The 16,908-nt window shown below is 65.8% G+C and overlaps 3 protein-coding genes across 3 annotated transcripts; 2 read left to right on the forward strand and 1 right to left on the reverse strand.

Moving 5' to 3' along the window:
• Positions 1–1,649: 1,649 nt before the first annotated feature.
• LOC130252099 (rho-related BTB domain-containing protein 2-like) lies at positions 1,650–7,812 on the forward strand. Its single transcript, XM_056489304.1, has 9 exons — positions 1,650–1,904; positions 2,170–2,273; positions 3,535–3,720; positions 4,080–4,876; positions 5,289–5,407; positions 5,675–5,825; positions 6,059–6,147; positions 6,237–6,342; positions 6,434–7,812. The coding sequence occupies exons 1-9, from the start codon at positions 1,713–1,715 to the stop codon at positions 6,601–6,603; spliced, it is 1,914 nt and encodes a 637-aa protein (XP_056345279.1). The 5' UTR covers positions 1,650–1,712; the 3' UTR covers positions 6,604–7,812.
• A 63-nt stretch (positions 7,813–7,875) lies between these two features.
• Positions 7,876–13,414, reverse strand: WDR54 (WD repeat domain 54). Its single transcript, XM_056489306.1, has 10 exons — positions 13,315–13,414; positions 12,298–12,505; positions 11,680–11,742; positions 11,534–11,600; positions 10,910–10,966; positions 10,712–10,839; positions 9,963–10,063; positions 9,718–9,880; positions 8,942–9,016; positions 7,876–8,838 (listed from the first exon to the last, which is right to left on the reverse strand). The coding sequence occupies exons 1-10, from the start codon at positions 13,329–13,331 to the stop codon at positions 8,707–8,709; spliced, it is 1,011 nt and encodes a 336-aa protein (XP_056345281.1). The 5' UTR covers positions 13,332–13,414; the 3' UTR covers positions 7,876–8,706.
• C4H2orf81 (chromosome 4 C2orf81 homolog) lies at positions 13,343–16,024 on the forward strand. The gene is made up of 5 exons (XM_056489305.1): positions 13,343–13,431; positions 13,915–14,130; positions 14,215–14,433; positions 14,514–14,618; positions 15,110–16,024. The coding sequence occupies exons 1-5, from the start codon at positions 13,423–13,425 to the stop codon at positions 16,001–16,003; spliced, it is 1,443 nt and encodes a 480-aa protein (XP_056345280.1). The 5' UTR covers positions 13,343–13,422; the 3' UTR covers positions 16,004–16,024.
• The last annotated feature ends 884 nt before the right edge of the window (positions 16,025–16,908 follow it).

The following is a 16,908-nucleotide window of genomic DNA, read 5'->3' on the forward strand; positions in this document are numbered from 1 at the left end:
ATGAGGGTCCCTGTACCGGGATGAGGGTCTCTGTACCGGAATGAGGGTCCCTGTACCGGGATGAGGGTCCCTGTACCGGGGTGAGGGTCCCTGTACCGGAATGAGGGTCCTGTACCGGGATGAGGGTGCTGTGCCACTTTCCCACTCGGGAAATCGATGCGGGTTCCGGGATCCCACACTGGAATGCGTGTGGAGGTCCCAGGGTCCCGCACCAGGACATGAATGTCACACCAGGATGTGGGGCAGGTCCCAGGGGCCCACGCTGGGACTGTGCCCGGCTCCAGCACTGGAATGTGGCTGCGGTGCCAGGATCCCACAGCGGGATGAGGGTCCCCAGACTGGGATGTGGGTGCAGGTTCCAGGGGCCCAGACTGGGATGTGGGTGAAGTTTCTGGGGTCTCCAGACTGGGATGTGGGCGCTGTTCTAGGATCTCACACCAGGATGAGGATCCCACACTGGAATGCGGGTGCTGGGCTGGAATCCTGGACTGGGATCAGTGTTCTGAGCCAGCATCCAGCACAGGACCAGGGAGGGGGGTGTGTCCCCCTTCCCTCTTATCTCCCCCGTCCTTTCCCCCGTCCCTGGAGCCTCTCCCCCCATTCACTTTTTACATCAGGAAACAGGATTTTGGGGGGCTGGGAGAGTCATGAAGGCGGTAGGGGGGGTTTTGAGGACATTCTCAGCCCAGAGTCTGGCCCGGCCCGTCCCCACACGGCTCCTGTCCCAAAGCCTCTCCCATCGTTCCCTTATTTGGGCACCGCGACTGAAAAATCCCAAATCCCCAGGGAGGAAAAAAATGCTGGAAAATGGGATCTTGGGTCCGGCGCCACGCCCAGCGCAGTGTGTGGCGAGCCTGTCACCCCCCGTCCTGGGGTCACAGTGTGACTGGTGTGACTGGCACTGCTGGCGTCACTGGTTTCACTGGTGTTGCTGGTGTCACCGGCGTTACTTTTACGGTGTCACTCTTCCTGCTGTCACTGGTTTTACTGGTTTTGCTAGTAGCACTGGTGTCACTGGTTTTACTGGTGTCACTGCTGTCCTTGCTGTCACAGCTGTCACAGCTGTCGCTGCTGTCACTGCTGTCACTGCTGTCACTGGTTTTGCCAGTGTAACCGGCGTCACTGGTTTTACTGGTGCCACTGGGGTTATTGGTGTCACGTGGTGCCACTACTGTCACTGGTGTAACTGGTGCCACTGATGCCGGTGCTGTCTCTGCTGTCACAGATGCCGCCGGTGTCGCTGGTGTCGCCGGTGCCACAGGTGTCACAGGTGTCACATGTGTTGCCGGTGTCACATGTCTCGCTGGTGTCACAAGTGTCGCTGGTATCGCCGCTGTCACAGGTATTGCTGGTGTCGCCGCTGTCGCGACAGCATGTGGGCGTGGCCTCACGCGGGGGCGTACCCCCGTGTCCCCGCCCTCTGGGCGTGGCCTTGCGAGGGGGTGGGCGGGGCCCCGAGGGGGCGGTGCCGTCACGTGGCGGAGCAGCGCCCCCTGGCGGCGCTCCTTTGTCCGCGCGCGGGGCGGGGCCGCGGGGGGCGGGGCTCGGCGGGCGGCGCCGCTCGGGATTGGCGGGGCGGGGCGGGGCGGGGCGGAGCCGCGAGCGCTGATTGGTCGCGCCGCGGGCGGGGCGGGGGCCGGTAACGGGCCGGGAGCGGGCGGGGGGGGGCGCTGAGCGGGGCCGCTCCGCTGCTCGGGGCCCCCCGCGCCCCCATGGACCCCGACGTGGATTACGAGCGCCCCAATGTCGAGACCATCAAGTGCGTCGTGGTGGGTGACAACGCCGTGGGCAAGACGCGGCTGATCTGCGCCCGCGCCTGCAACGCCACGCTGAGCCAGTACCGGCTGCTGGCCACACACGTGCCCACCGTGTGGGCCATCGACCAGTACCGTGTCTGCCAGGAGGTGAGGGGCGAGGGACATCGCTGGGCACGGCCGGACAGCGAGCGGGATGGGCGTTACCGGGGAACACCGGGCACCGGGCATCGCCGGGCACTGAGGGGCACCGGGGCGGGGGGGGAGCAACAGGGGGTACCGAGCACCCGGGGGCACCCGGTGCCACAAGCGACAGCGAGGGGAGAACCGGGAGGGGGTAGCGGGGGCACAGCGGGGGGGTGCTGGTGGTTCCAGGCAGGGCGGTCGGTGATGGTGCCGTTCCCGGTGCCGACAGGTGCTGGAGCGCTCCCGGGATGTGGTGGACGAGGTCAGCGTCTCCCTGCGCCTCTGGGATACCTTCGGGGACCATCACAAGGATCGGCGCTTCGCCTATGGCAGGTGGGACCGCGAGCCGCCGCCGGAACCCCGCCCCCTACCAGCACCACCCTGACCCCCGCCACCGGCACCCCCGAGACCCCCACCGGCACCCCAACTCCTGCCACCGGCACCCCGACCGCAAGCCCTGCCCATCCCGGGATGCTCAGAGCCAAAGGAGCTCCTGCCAGCGCCCAGGGAGCAGCTCTGGCACCCCAAATCCTCTGGGAGGGGCAAGATTGCCCCCATCCTCCTCGGAGGACAGCTTTGGGGTCACCCTGACCCCCACACTGTGCCCCCCGAAGCCCCCGCCCCGAGCAGGGACCCGGCTGCTCACGGCCCCTCCGGAGCTGGGGGTGGGGGGGCGGCTCCAGCGGGGCTGTTGTGCGGGAACCCTTCCCGGGGGCGCTGGCCTGGCCGCAGGAGGGGCCCCCCCAGACCTCCCGTGGCCCCCCGGTTGTAAACAGCCGGTCCCCGTGGCCGCCGGCACGTCCGGGCTCTTATCGCCGCCGCCCCGCGCCAGCCCCGCGGCACCGCTAATCTCCCCGCGGCACGGCGGGGCCCCGCGGGTGGGGAGCCCCCCGGACCAAGGGGGCTCTGGGGGGGCCGGGTCCCCATGGTCCGCGGTGGCCTCGGGGCTGGCCGGGGGCCCCGGGGGGGCCGGTGGCGGCTATCTTGGTCTGGGACACGGGCCCGGCTCCAGCGGCGCCTCCCGGTCACGTCCCGTCCCGGCACAGACTAAAAACAACCCGGGCCCGAGGCCACGCGGCTGCTCCGGGAACTTGGGGCTACTGGCACTCCCCCGTGTCCCCTGGCATCCCCACCGTGTCCCCTGGCACGATGTACCCCTGAGCCAGGGCTGGGCTGGCACGGTGGGCGCGGGGGCAGAACTGGGGACAGCAGGCGTGGTCTGGGGGCTGGAACCCACCCAGCCACCCGCCGTGGGTGCTCAGGGGTTGGAACCACCACGGTGCCGACACGAGCTTGGCCAAAAGTGGCGACCCGAAGCCAGGTCCCCTCGGGTCCCTGCTGTCCCCTGCCCCTGTGGCTGCCCCTGTCATGGGGATCAAGCAGGATCGTGTGGCTTCCGGGGATCTGTGGGATTCTCATGGCTGTGGGGCTCTTGGGGGGTCCTGAGGCTCTTGGGGGTCCCAGGCAGTGATTGGTGTCCTGAGGCGGGGCTGGGACTCGGGTGCCGCCTGAGCAGGGCGTGTTTGGGGACGCCGAGTGACAGGAGGGTGGCACCGGGGCAGCGCTGCCCTCCCGCTCCTGCTCCTCCCCCCAGGTCGGACGTGGTGGTTCTCTGCTTCTCGCTGGCGAACCCCAACTCGCTGCGGCACGTGAAGACCATGTGGTACCCCGAGATCAAGCACTTCTGCCCCCGCACCCCCATCGTGCTGGTGGGCTGCCAGCTGGACCTGCGCTACGCCGACCTGGACGCCGTCAACCGCGCGCGCCGGCCGCTGGCCAAGTGAGCCCCCAAAGTGTCACCTCCCAGCCGCACGGGGACAGGGACACCCCAGTGTGTCATCACCAGGGCCACATCAGTCCCATTAAAATGGGGACTCCTCCCTCTGCTCCCCAGTTTTGCCACCACCAGGTTAGGGTGTGTTGCCTTATGTCCCCCTGACCCCACAGGATGGGGTCCCCCCGTGGGTCAGGGTCTTCTGACAGCACTTGGGGGGTAGAAGCTCTGCCCTGCTCAGCACTCCTGGGTTGGGGCCTCCTCTCCAGGCCCCCCTGGGATGGGGATGAGACCTCCCAACATGAATGAGCAGGGGCTGCCCTGGACACCCTCCTCAGCCCCCTGTCCTCTCCATGCCCCCCCAGGCCCATCAAGCCCTCGGACATCCTGCCACCGGAGCGGGGGCACGAGGTGGCCCAGGAGCTGGGGGTGCCGTACTACGAGACCAGCGTGGTGGCCCAGTTCGGGGTCAAGGACGTGTTTGACAACGCCATCCGCGCCGCGCTCGTGTCCCGCCGCCACCTGCAGTTCTGGAAGTCGCACCTGCGCAAGATGCAGCGCCCGCTGCTGCAGGAGCCCTTCCTGCCCCCCAAGCCCCCTCCACCCCTCATCCAGGTGCCCGACGCCCCCCCCGGCCTGGGGGGGGGCCCGGCCGCGCTGTTCCAAGCCCCGCTCTGCGCCGACGTCGTCTTCCAGCTGCAGGGCGGCCACCGCGTCTTCGCCCACCGCGTCTACCTGGCCACCGCCTGCTCCCGCTTCTACGACCTCTTCACGCTGGAGGGGCCGCCTGAGACCCTCGGTGAAGGGGACCGTGACCTGTCATCGTGGGGCCGCGGCTTCCTGAGCCTGCGCTGGGAGCCGGTGGCCGACCCGGTGGCGGGGCGGGAGCGGCGGATGGCGGTGGTGGCCATGGACGGGGGCGTGCGGCCGGAGCCGCTGCGTGCCGTGCTGGAGTATTTGTACACGGGGAAGCTGGAGCGGCCCCACGGCGACCTGCGGCAGGTGGGCGCCGTGGCCGAGCTGCTGGAGGTGTTTGACCTGCGCATGATGGTGGCCAACGAGCTCAACCAGGAGAGCTTCATGAACCAGGAGATCACCAAGGCCTTCCACGTGCGCCGCGCCAACCGCGTCAAGGAGTGCCTGGCCAAGGGTGTCTTTGCAGGTATGAGGGGCTGTGGGGACAGGAGGGTCACCACTGTCCTCTCCAGATGGTGTCCCCTTCTCGTGGTGCTGGTGTGGTCACTATGGTCACCCTTGAGCCCCTCGCACCACTGAGGTGTTTGGAGTCTGGGGTCATGGGAGCCTGTCCCAGTCAGTCATGGAGGTGCTGCTGGGGTGGAGTGACAGTTCTGGGCTCTGGTGGCCAAGGGGTGCTTGTCCCCAAGGCAGTGGTGTCTGAGGGGTGGCTGTCCCCATGGAAGGGGTGTCCAAGGGATTCTTGTCTCCATGACAGTGGTGGTCAAGGGTTGGCTATCCCTGGTCTGCAGTGTCTGAGGGGTGGCTGCCCCTGGGCTGAGGAGGACAAGGGATATCTGAGGGGTGGCTGTCCCCCCTGAGCTGTCCCCTGTCCCCAGACGTGGTGTTCCGTGTGGATGACGGGGTGGTGCCGGCGCACAAACCGCTGCTCATCGCTGGCTGTGACTGGATGAGGGCCATGTTCCGGGGGGGCTTCCGTGAGAGCTACGCCGACGAGGTGGGGGCCAGCAGGGGGCCTGTGGCTCTGTGGGCAGGGTGGCCATCTGTGGTTGGGGTCAGGGGCTGCTCAGACCCCCTGTCCCAAAGACTTGTGTCTCCTACTTCTCTTTTGCAGAGGAGAAAGTGCTGGGTTGGGAGGGCTGTGCTGGGTTGTGGGGGTTATTCCAGTGCTGAGGGTGCTGTGCCAGCTCAGGCACTGCCAGGAGGGTCCCACTTTCCTTTGGGGGTGGCTCTGAGCTCCCCCCAAACCTCTCAAATCCCACAGGTGTCCCTGCCTGGCACCAACTGCGCCTGCCTCCGCGCCGTCCTCGATTTCCTCTACACGGGGGTCTTCACCCCCACGCCCGACCTGGACGCCATGGAGCTGCTCATCCTCACGGACCGGCTGTGCCTGCCGCGGCTGCAGGCGCTCACCGGTGAGACCCCCCCTCTCCCCACCCGCCGCACCCCCCCGGTGTCCCCCCGCACCCCCCGTGTCCCCTGACGTCACCTGCCAATACCCTGCTGGTGCCGCGGGGACAGATCGATTGTCCCCGTGTGTCATTTGCTGTCCTTATGTAAGCGCGGGGGGGCCCGGCTGGCCCCGGGGGACACGTCCCCGGTGTGTGACCCCCCCCCCCGCGTCCCCCCATTTTCCCCCCTCTCCCAGAGCAATACGCCGTGGACGAGCTGCTCCGAGCCTTCATGCAGCGCGTGGAGATCGACGAGCAGGTCATCATCTACCTGGAGATGACGCAGGTATGGGGGGCTGGAGGGCACGGAGACCCCCGGGGGGACTTCCAAGTGATGGGGTGACCCCCCAAAATCTCCTCCTTTCCCCCCACCAGTTCCACAACGCCCGGCAGCTGGCGGCGTGGTGCCTGCACTACATCTGCACCAACTACAACCGCGTGTGCCGCCGCTTCCCCCGCGAGATGAAGTTCATGTCCCCAGGTACGGGGTGGGCGCGGGGCGGGGGGCGCGGGGTGGGGAGGACACGGGGAGGGGTCCCCGCCGTGCCCTGAAGCCCGGGGTGTCCCCGCAGAGAACCAGGCGCACTTCGAGCGGCACCGCTGGCCCCCGGTGTGGTACCTGAAGGAGGAGGATCTGTACCTGCGCTCCAAGAAGGAGCGGGAGCGCGAGGAGCAGCTGCAGCGCAAGCAGCACCCCCGCAGCAAGTGGTGCTTCTGGCGGCCCTCCCCCTCCGTGTCCTGAGCGCGGGGGGCTCGGGGAGGGGACCCCCGAGTGGGGCTGGGGGAATTGGGAGGGCTGGGAGCCCCTGTGCTGAGCAGAGGGTTCGGCCCAGGGATCCCCACGCAGGGCTGGGGGGCTCAGCTGGGCTGGGGGTCCCTGTGGTGAGTGGGAGGCTTGGGATGGGAGGGCTTGGCTGGGTTGGGGGGTCTCTCTGCTGAGCAGGGGTCACAGGCCTGGGACCCTCACACTTGACTGGGGGGCTCAGCTGGGCTGGGGGTCCCTGTGTGGAGTGAGGGGTTTGGGCCTGGGGCTTTTATAAAGGGCTGGGGGGTGGGCTGGGCTGAAGGTCCCTGTGGTGAGTGGGGGGCTTGGGCCCAGGGCTTCCATACAGGGCTGGGGGTCCCTGTGCTGGGCTGAGGGGCTCAGGACCCCCATCCTCGGTCCAGGGATCCCATACTTAACAGAGGGGTTGGACCCCTGGGACCCCCAACCTGGGCTGTGCCTCTCAGCCCTGGGACCCCCCCAACATTGAGCCAGGGGGCTTGGCCGGGGTGGGGGCCCTCCAAGGGCTTGTTTACCCCCCACCCGGGCTGTTTACAGGCTCTGCCGGGTCACAGCCCCCCCAGGTCCCACCGTGCCTTTTCCCGGTGTGGGGGGGCCGTGCTGAGCCCCCTCCCCCCGGCAGGGCCCCCCGCCCCGGCCAACGCTGGTGCTACCTCTGACCGAGCAGTATTTGGGGCTGGGGGTGTGCAGGGAGCGGGGGCTCTGCCGCTCCCCCTTTCTTTTCTGGGGGGTCCCCACCCCCGTAGGGCTCTTTGGTGCTGTATTTTCTTCTCCCCCCCCCCCACAGTGGGGTGGCGGGGGGGCCAAGCTGTGAGCAGGGTGGGGTGGGTGGGGGGTGGGCGTGGGGAGGGGTCCCTGGGTGCTTGTGTGGCTGCGAGAGCCCCCGGCTCATCTCTGTGCCTTGGACGGGCCCCCCGGCCCCGGGCTGTGTCCCGGGGGGGATCATTGTCCCTGTCCCGGGGGTGTGGCACTGTCACTGTCCCCGGGCTGTGTCCCCACCCCGGAGTGAGGGCAGGGGGCACAGTCCCGACCCCGGGCTGAACTGCACAACCGTTTTTACACTTTTTTAACCCAGGAGCACAGCGGCCCCCCCGCGGCCCGGAGCGGGGCTCCCCTCCCACCTCAGCAGCAGCTGTTTTAACCTTTAATAAAGCTTTTTGTAACGGAGCCTGACTCTGCTGTGCCCCCCAACACGCCAGCCCTTTTTCCCCAGGAAGGAGAGACACGGGGGGCTTCATTGGGGTGAATTTATTGTGGGGGGTACAGAGCACATGGGGGTGGGGAACAGAACCCACACACTGGGGGGACACGAGTGGGACATACAGGGTGGGGGGTCGTTTATGGATGAGGCAGATCCCTGGCAATGGCAGGAGGGGCTGGGGGGTTCCTCTCCCAGGCTGGGCCCCCCATTCTCCCCTCCCAGCCTCACAGGGCCCTGGGAGCAGAGCCTGGGGTCACCTCAGCTCCCATGGGGGTGGTCAGGGACAGTCAGGGGGGCTGGAGGGGACCTGGGGAGGTCCCTGGGGTCCTGCTGCAGCTGTTTCCTGCCCCAGAGCACAGCTGGGGCCTCAAACCTCTGGCCAGCGGCCATGGGTCTGCAGCATCCCCTGGGGATTTGGGATCCTGTGGGGGTTGGGATGCGGGGTCCCCCACGTTCCTCTGGCCTCCCTCCCCTCTTTTCTTCCCTCCCCAGCAGCCGTGGCCGGCGGGTGCTGCACCCTGGGACGCTGGGCTGGGCTGGGGCTGTCCGGGCTGGAGCAGCAGGTAGCACAGGTTTCCCGGGATCCTCCCGTCTGAGCCGGGTCTGTTCCCAGCCACGCCGCCCTCCGGGAAGGGTGGGAGCCGACGGGAGGATCCCGGAGCCGGTGGGAGGATCCTGGGGATCCCCTCGGGCTGGTGGAGCTGGAGCCCGGAGCAGCTCCCAGATCTCAGGAGGGCTTTGGGCAGGAGGGGATCCTGGCTGGAATCCCCCCACACATCCCCACGGAGCTGGAGCGGGGTCTGTGCTCACTGGAGTGCCCCGGCATTCCCGGTATTCCTGGTGTTCCCGGCATTCCCGGCTCAGGCGAGGCCGTAGCAGAGGATCTCACTCAGGTCGTAGCCGGTGACAGCGAAGGTGTCCCCACCGGGGTCACAGAACCGGGCGCCACAAACCTGCGTGTCCGTCACGCACTCGGCGTGGCAGTGCTGGATCTGTGGTGGGAGCGGATCCAGAGGCAATTCCAAGCCTTCCATGGCAGCCACAGCTCCATCCCTGCCCAGGTCCCCAGTCCTCATGTCCCAGGCCTGGACTCACCTCGATGTCATCAGTGTCCGGGTTCTTGCTGAGCTTCCAGACGTGGACAAAGGAATCCTCTGCTCCCGACAGCAGCTGCGAGGGGAGCAGAGGGACAGTGGGGACACCACGGAGGTGGCAGTGCCATGGGGCAGGATGGGACACTGGGCTGGGATGCCAGGCTGGGATTTCAGGTTGGAATGGCAGGTGGGATGCAGGGTGGTATATTGGGCAGGATGTCAGGGTGGGATGCAGGTTGGGATATTGGGCAGGATGCTGGGGTGGGATGCAGGTTGGGATATTGGGCAGGATGTCAGGGTGGGATGCAGGGTGGGATATTGGGCAGGATCTCTGCGTGGGATGCAGGTTGGAATATTGGGCAGGATGTCAGGGTGGGATGCAGGGTGGGATATTGGGCAGGATGTCAGGGTGGGATGCAGGTTGGGATATTGGGCAGGATGCCGGGGTGGGATGCAGGTTGGGATATTGGGCAGGATCTCTGCATGGGATGCAGGTTGGAATATTGGGCAGGATGCTGGGGTGGGATGCAGGTTGGGATATTGGGCAGGATGCCGGGGTGGGATGCAGGGTGGGATATTGGGCAGGATCTCTGCGTGGGATGCAGGTTGGGATATTGGGCAGGATGTCAGGGTGGGATGCAGGGTGGGATATTAGGCAGGATCTCTGCGTGGGATGCAGGTTGGGATATTGGGCAGGATGCCGGGGTGGGATGCTGGGTGTGATGCCAGGTGTGACTCCAGGTGTGACACAGGCAGGACCCCCTGTCCCCTCTGTACCTTGCCGGTGAGAGGTGCCAGGTCCAGCGCGTAGATCCAGCGGGCGTGGGCGCTCACCTGGGCACAGATCCGCCCCGACCCCGCTTCCCACAGCCGGATCTGCCCGTCCCCATAGCCTGCAGCCACGATCCCGTTCCACAGCCTCACCGAGGAGCAGGTGCAGCTGCACACAGGGCCACGTGTCACCACCTCTAGGGTGTCCCTCCCTCATGACCAACACCCTGCAGGATCCCCGGGGGGCTCACCCAGATCCCGGGATCTGCCCGAGCAGGGTGAACTCCTCCCCGGTGCTCCAGAGGCAGAGGGTTCCCGAGTCATCGGCTGTCACCAGGTCTCCAGCCCCATCCTGTGGGGAGAGATGACTCAGGAGCACTGTCCCCAGCTCTGGGATGGCACCAGCACTGCCCCACGGGCACCAGGACAAGCTCAAACAGCGCCTGCAATGCTAAGGAACCCGGCTGGAGCAGGGTGGGAGCGCCCACGGGCGGCTCCGTCGGAACTCGTCCGTCTTTGCCCACGCTGCCACGCCGAGGGTGGATTTCGAGGAAGAGTCAGTGCACCCCTCCCTCCCTCCGTGAGGATTCCTGGCTCCTCCCAGCCCTGGGAATGTCCCAGGGCAGCCCTGGGAACTCTCAGCAGTCATGGAGCAAAGTCCAGGGGGGTGTGTGAGGGGACGGGCGGCAGTGGGAGGTGACACAACAGCTCTGTGTCCCCACGCTGACACAGCAGCTCGGGAATGGGTTCTGGGGGATGAATTCCTTGGGGATCCCGGTGCAAGGAAAGTTCAGTGACTCATCAGGGAAAGTGCTGAGTGGGAGGAAATAGCTGGTGAGTGTGCAGGGACCTGCTCTGTGAGCTCCCAGTGCCTAAGGAGGTTCCAGGAAAGATGAGAGGAACTTGGGACAAAGGGTGGAGTGACAGGACAGAGGGAATGGCTTCCCAGTGGAGAAGGAGACATTGGGGTGGGATTTTGGGAACAAACCCTTCCCCATACCGGGGCCTGGCCCTGCTCAGCTGCAATGTCGGTGATGGGATCCCGGTGCTGCTCCAGGACCTCGTTCAGCGTCACGTTGGTCCCTTTTGGGGGGATGTCAAACACCAGCACGGCCCCAAAGGATGTTCCTGTGGGGTCAGGAGGTCAGCAGGGCTGGGCCACCCAAGGGCCACCACCCTCCTCACACCCTGGGCTCACCCACGCAGATGAAGCGGCCGCCGGCCGCGGCGATGCCTCGGGCGAACACGGAATGTGCTGCAAGGGAACTTTGTGTCACTCATGGGCAGGGACTGATCTCTGTGACAGGAACTGGGGTCACACCCCAATCCTGGCACAGGTTTGGGCCTGTCACAACAAGATATTGAGGTGGTGGTGTCCAGGGAAGGGAGCTGGGGAAGAGTCTATAGCCCTAGGAGGGGCTGAGGGAGCTGGAAAGGGGCTCAGTTGGAGAAAAGGGGGATCAGGGGGGATCTTGTGTCTCTGCACACCTCCCTGACAGGAGGGGGAACAAGGGACAGATTGAGAGGGAACAGCCCCAGGTGTGAGGTTCTCTGATTTCCAGTGCTCTAAGGCACCTACTCTGGAGCTCTTAGGCTCCACTCCCACTCACTGACTCCAACACCCAAGCTGGGCCAGGGAAGGTTTAGGTTGGATACTGGAAAAATTCCTTCCTGGAAACAGCTGGAATTTCCACCCTGGCAGGGGTAGAGTCCCCATCCCTGGGGGAATTTACCAGCCCTGTGGATGTGGCACTTGGGGACAGGGACACTGGTGGCCTGGGCAGTGCTGTGGAATTTGGGGCTCTCTGAGAGATTCATTCACCTGCTGGGTGCTCTGGGATGTCCAGTGCGTGCCAGAACACCATGGTGGAGCCATCAGACTCGTACATCTGGCATGGAGGGACAGGCTGGGACACTCTGGGGGTGACAGGGGGACCCCCAGGAGCCCTCAATGCCCCCAGGCCTCACCTGGACCCCGCGCTGGGATGTGAGCACCAGCAGCACCCGCGCCGGGAGCTCGCACCACGCGGCCTGGGAGGGACAGAGGGAGGTGGGAGTGGGGGGCACAGCAGGACCCCACTGTCCCCTTCTGGGGCAGGACCCCCAAAACCTCCCTCCAACCCCACCTCCTGGTTCTTCTCCTGGAGCCCCCCAAAATCCCCTCCTGGAGCCTCCCAAATCCTTCTCCTGGAGTCCCCCCAAAACCCCTCCTGCTAGAACAGGAGCACCCAAATTTCCTGGAGCCCCCCCAAACCCCTCCTCCTGGAATAAAAGCCCCCCAAATCTCCTGGAGTCCCCCCAAACCCCTCCTCCTGGAATAGAAGCCCCCCAAATCTCCCCCGGAGCCCCCCAGACTGCTCCTCCTGGGCCAGGACCTCTTAATCTCTCTCCTGTGGGGCAAGTCCCCCCACTCCAGATGTGTTTGATGTCCCCAAAGGTGGCTCCCTGCTGTCTTTGGGGAACCCCCCAGAGTCCCACAGACCCCTCAAAGGCTCCTTCCCCCTCCCCACAATCTGTCACTCCTGGAGTCCTCCTGCCCCATTTCAGTGTCCCGCACCCAGCCAAGGCTTTTCCTGTGCTTTCCACCTGTGTGAGCAGGGGGGTGCTGAGGGCCGAGCCCCCTCCCCGAGCCTGCAGCTGCCGGGGGGGCCCCTCGCTGCCCAGCAGGCTGAGGATGGTGCCGTGCACGGCTCCGAAGGCGGGGGGCCGGGCGGGAGGGCACAGCACGGCCAGGTTGTTGTACAGGGCGGAGCTGCTGTTCCGCAGAGCCAGGCTCCGCTCCCGCCGGTACCGCCTGGGGGACGGGAGGGCACAGCCAGCAGGGGGCTGGGGTGGCTCCGGAGAGAGAGTGGGGGCAGATCCAGGGGGTTGGGGCAGATTCTGGGGGGGCTGGAGCGGATCCAAGGGGGTGGGATGGGTGCAGAGAGGGAATGGGGGCAGATTCAAGAGGGGCCAGGGATGGATCCGGAGGGGCTGATGTGGGTCCAGGGAGCCGGGAGCAGCTCCAAGGGGGTCCGGAGAGCTCCAGGGGGCTGGGGGCAGATTCAGGGGAGCGGGGGCAGATCCACCCCTCTCCCTCCCAGAGCCCCCCACAACCCCCGGCCCAAGGCTCTCTGCCAGCGACCCCACCCCAACCCCACCTCCCAGGCCCCCGCCCTCACCCACCCCTGCCCGTTACCCCTCAGTGCCCCCCTTTTCCCCCTCAGTGCCCCCAGTTCCCCCTCAGTGCCCCCCTGTTCCCCCTCATTGCCCCCAGTTCCCCCTCAGTGCCCCCCTTTTCCCCCTCAGTGCCCCCAGTTCCCCCTCAGTGCCCCCCGTTCCCCCTCATTGCCCCAGTTCCCCCTCAGTGCCCCCCTTTTCCCCCTCAGTGCCCCCCAGTTCCCCCTCAGTGCCCCCCGTTCCCCCTCATTGCCCCCAGTTTCCCCCAGTGCCCCCCGTTCCCCCTCAGTGCCCCCCAGTTCCCCCTCAGTGCCCCCCGTTCCCCCTCAGTGCCCCCCGTTCCCCCTCAGTGCCCCCCGTTCCCCCTCAGTGTCCCCCGTTCCCCCTCAGTGCCCCAGTTTCCCCTCAGTGCCCCCAGTTTCCCCTTTCCCCCTCCCCGCTCACCCGCTGCTCGCCGCCATGGAGACCGGTCGCGGCGTGATGACGTAAGGACGCGAAGCGCTCAGTGATTACGTCACGTTGCCGTGGAGCCCGAGACGCCAAAGGGGCGGGATGGCCGAGGTGGGACTGGAAGAACTGGGCGGGACTGGGAGGAGGCAAAGCGGGGCAGAGGGGGCTGGTGTTGGCTGGGAGGAGCTGGGGGATGTGGAAGGTACTGGGGTATACTGGGGTGTATTGGGGTGAGCTGGGGGGCCTTGCTGGGGCCGGTTGGGATGTACTGCCATGAATTGGGGGGCCAGGCTGGGTTGGACTGGGATATACTGGACTATACTGGGCTGTACTGGGATGTACTGGGATGAGCTAGAGGACTGTGCTGGGTTGGGCTGGGGTGTACTGGGCCATACTGGGATGTACTGGGGTGAGCTGGGGGTCTTGCTGGGGCCGGTTGGGATGTACTGCCATGAACTGGGGGGCCGTGCTGGGTTGGGCTGGGATGTACTGGGCTATACTGGGATGAGCTGAATGGCCACGCTGGGCTGCGTGGGGATGTACTGGTCTATACTGGGGCGCACTGGGCTGCTGGGGGTCTATGTCCCGGAGCAGAAAGGAAAATCCCGCGGCGCGGGCGCCAGATCGAAACTGGACAAGGCACGCACGCCAGCCCGAGCCCAGTCCAAGAAAACCCTCGGGCGGACCCCGACTCAGCCCTCGCCGCCCCCGGAGGAGGAGCCACAGGAGCCCTTGGATGTCGAGCCCATCCTGGACGATCTCGTGGATCGGGTGCTGACCGCCTGCGCGCTGGCGGCCGCGATACGGCAGGTGAGAGACCCCCCTTGCCGTGATTTCGGGGGGTCTGAGGGGGGCTGGGAGCTGCGGGCGGGGGTCTCAGCGCTGTCTCTGCAGCGGGTGCCGTTCACGGTGTCGCGGGCGCGGGATGCCATCCTGTTTGTCGCCGAGTGGCGATTCCTGGTGCGGGATGACGGCGACCCTGACCGCGCGGGGGATCCGGATCCCGAACGGGACGGAGTCTGGAGCGAGGATGAGGAGCCCCAAACCAGCCACTGGGACTCCTGCACACCCGGTGTTGTCCATGTCGCGGATGTCCCTCCGCCTTCGGAAGAGGTGAGATGTGCCCCGGAACCCGCCCGAGCCGTGGGACTCGCGGTGTCACCCACACCGGGTCCCCCCTGTCCCCCGGGCAGGTCTCGTGCGAGGATCTCTCCGTGACATCCGAGGCTGAAGAATCTCCGCTCGTGCGTCCCGCCGAGGTCCCCGACGCTGTTTCCTTCCTGAGTGTCCCAGGCGAGGTGAGATGTGCCCCGATCAACCCTCCCCGAGCACCATTTTGGGAGAGTTTGGGGCAATTTTGGATCCTTTTAGGGTCATTTGGGTCATTTTGGGGGAATCTGGGGTGAGGCTTGGAGAACCATTCCAAATTTCCTCAAAATTCTTCATTTTCTCTTCGAAATTCCTCCAAAATAACCCCCAAATCCCCAAATTTTTTCCCAAAATTGGAAAAATTTTGGGAAAATTGGGGAAAATTGGGAAAAATTTGATGGGAAACCCACTTCTGTCCTGGCAGCACGCGTGCGTCAGGGAGGGAAGGACTAACTAAAGGAAGTTCTACTAAAGTGAAGGTAGCCTCGACCTCCCATAACCAAGGTGCAGGAGGATAGGGGTGTCTGTACTAATTAGCTGGAAGCATGTTGCCCCCCGGACTGAGCCCCAGCCTCTCCGGGGCCACGGGACACCACGGGTCACCCCCACCCACACCGGGTCCCTTTTGTCCCCCTGGCAGGTCCGCTCTCCGACGCCGCCGTGCCTGTCCTCCTTTTCGGAATCCTCAGATATTTCCATCCAGATTCCCGTGCCGGCCATCTCTCCCCGGTCCCCCGGGAGGGACCGCCGCCGCTCCCGGCCCCTGCGGCCCCAGACCCCGGCTCCTCCCCGGGCCGCGCCCTCGGAAGCCGCGGCGCGGGCATCGCGGCAGTCCCGCCGGGGCACGGCGCCACCGCCGTCACCCGCCTCCCGCATCAGCCTGGCATCGGTGCAGCAGCGCAGATCCTCCCGGGGCACCGCGATCCTCCCGGCGCTCAGGCTGAGCGCCCGCCGCGATGCCTCTCGCTGGTTGTTGCCCGAGGTGAAGGTGATAGACGTGACCACCGAGCCCGAGCGGGTGCGGCAGGTCGCCACGCGGTCCCGGCTGATCCCGTCTGGCACCCGGCACGTTCTGCCGGTAGCCGGGCGGGCTCCTAGGGGCCAGCCGCAGCTGTGTGACCCCTGGCTGGCCTCGGCTCGCTTGGCTCCCGGTGTCACCGTGCGCTGGGGCGGCAGCGAGCGGCGCGGGCCGGCGCCGGCGGGGCGCGGCGGGCACGGCGACGGCGAGCAGGAGGAAGACGAGGCGGTGAGGAGGGCGGAGAAGGAGCTGAAGCCCATCCTGCCCTCCCCGGAGAGCCGGATCTTAGAGTTCAGCGATGGAGACGAGCAGCTGGAAGACCCGCTGAGAATGCGGCAGCTCCTGGATCTTCCCCTCTCGGCGGATGTCCCAGCTAAGCGGGCACCCCCGACCAATTGGGGCCCCTCGGCACCCCGTATCCCGCCGGAGCCGGAGCTGGCACTGGGCCTGCCGCCGTGCAGCGCTCCCGGAGCTGGAGGTTCTTTGCTAGCGCTGCTGAAAAAAGCCCACAAGTAAATAAAAAACCCTTTAATGAGCTTTCCTCACCTGGCCGGGGACGCGGTGGTGCCACCAGAGCCGGGCCGGGAGCACCGGGTGTTACACTCATGGTGCCACCATGGGCTGGTCCCCGCTGCCCCTTTGTCCCCAAATGAGGAATAAGGGGGATGTGACATGTGTGGCTTCGTCCTGTGAGCTCTCCTGGAGAAGAGAGACCCTGGCTCGAGGCTGCTCCGGCGGGACGGGGCGGGCAGAGTCTGCTCGGAGCCTTCTCTGTCTTCCCGGGAGCTCCGGGTGCAGCTTGGAGTCCCTCTCTGCGACTATCCCCGCCCGCTGGGCCACTCTTGAAGGTCCGTGCTCCTACAGGGACGTGCTCCAGCCCTGGAGCGTCCGAGTGTCCCCGCTCTGCGGGACGGGGACCTTGGGGGGCACGGGGGGCATCGCCCCTCCTGTAACCGAACCGGGGAGCGCGGGTGAGCAGCCCTGGGGTGGCACCGAGGACACTGTCACCAGTGGGACACAGGGAGCTTTCCATGTCTCCTGGTCGCTCCCTGAGTATTTATAAAGAGCCTAATTAGCATTTGGCGTGGTTTTCAGCTCATCACATGAGATGTGATAGCAGGCGTGCTTTTCAGGTCTTTTTTATTTTTCCAGATGAGGCCATAGTCGTGGGTATCGGTTTCTCAATAGTAAAAAATGATAGAGTAGCCTGGGTTTCAGTTCCTAATTAGCATGGGAGTGGTTTCACTATTGCGGTCATGTCTTAATTCAGTGCTTGTTGAGTGACCACTCTGGCGGCCCTACAAGACAAGTAACCCCAAAATCACCAGTCCTATTTGTGACCCAAATTTATTTTGCCCTGCTGCCATTCCTCCCTTGTTACTCAACACCTCAAAGGAACATTGGGATAAAAAATATCGTTT

Source organism: Oenanthe melanoleuca, chromosome 4 (assembly GCF_029582105.1).
Source record: "Oenanthe melanoleuca isolate GR-GAL-2019-014 chromosome 4, OMel1.0, whole genome shotgun sequence".
NCBI classification, from domain to species: Eukaryota; Metazoa; Chordata; class Aves; order Passeriformes; family Muscicapidae; genus Oenanthe; species Oenanthe melanoleuca.

Bases quoted from the DNA above. Each gene is read 5' to 3' on its own strand.
- LOC130252099 (XM_056489304.1), top strand. From the start codon at position 1,713: ATGGACCCCGACGTGGATTACGAGCGCCCCAATGTCGAGACCATCAAG. The intron at 1,905-2,169 runs GTGAGGGGCGAG...CGGTGCCGACAG, and splicing joins AGTACCGTGTCTGCCAGGAG to GTGCTGGAGCGCTCCCGGGA. The intron at 3,721-4,079 runs GTGAGCCCCCAA...ATGCCCCCCCAG, and splicing joins GCGCGCCGGCCGCTGGCCAA to GCCCATCAAGCCCTCGGACA.
- WDR54 (XM_056489306.1), bottom strand. The intron at 11,743-12,297 runs GTGGAAAGCACA...TGTCCCTCCCAG, and splicing joins GCACCCCCCTGCTCACACAG to GCCGCGTGGTGCGAGCTCCC. The intron at 9,881-9,962 runs GTGAGCCCCCCG...CCCTGTGTGCAG, and splicing joins GGGCAGATCCCGGGATCTGG to CTGCACCTGCTCCTCGGTGA.
- C4H2orf81 (XM_056489305.1), top strand. The intron at 14,131-14,214 runs GTGAGAGACCCC...CTGTCTCTGCAG, and splicing joins TGGCGGCCGCGATACGGCAG to CGGGTGCCGTTCACGGTGTC. The intron at 14,619-15,109 runs GTGAGATGTGCC...TCCCCCTGGCAG, and splicing joins TCCTGAGTGTCCCAGGCGAG to GTCCGCTCTCCGACGCCGCC.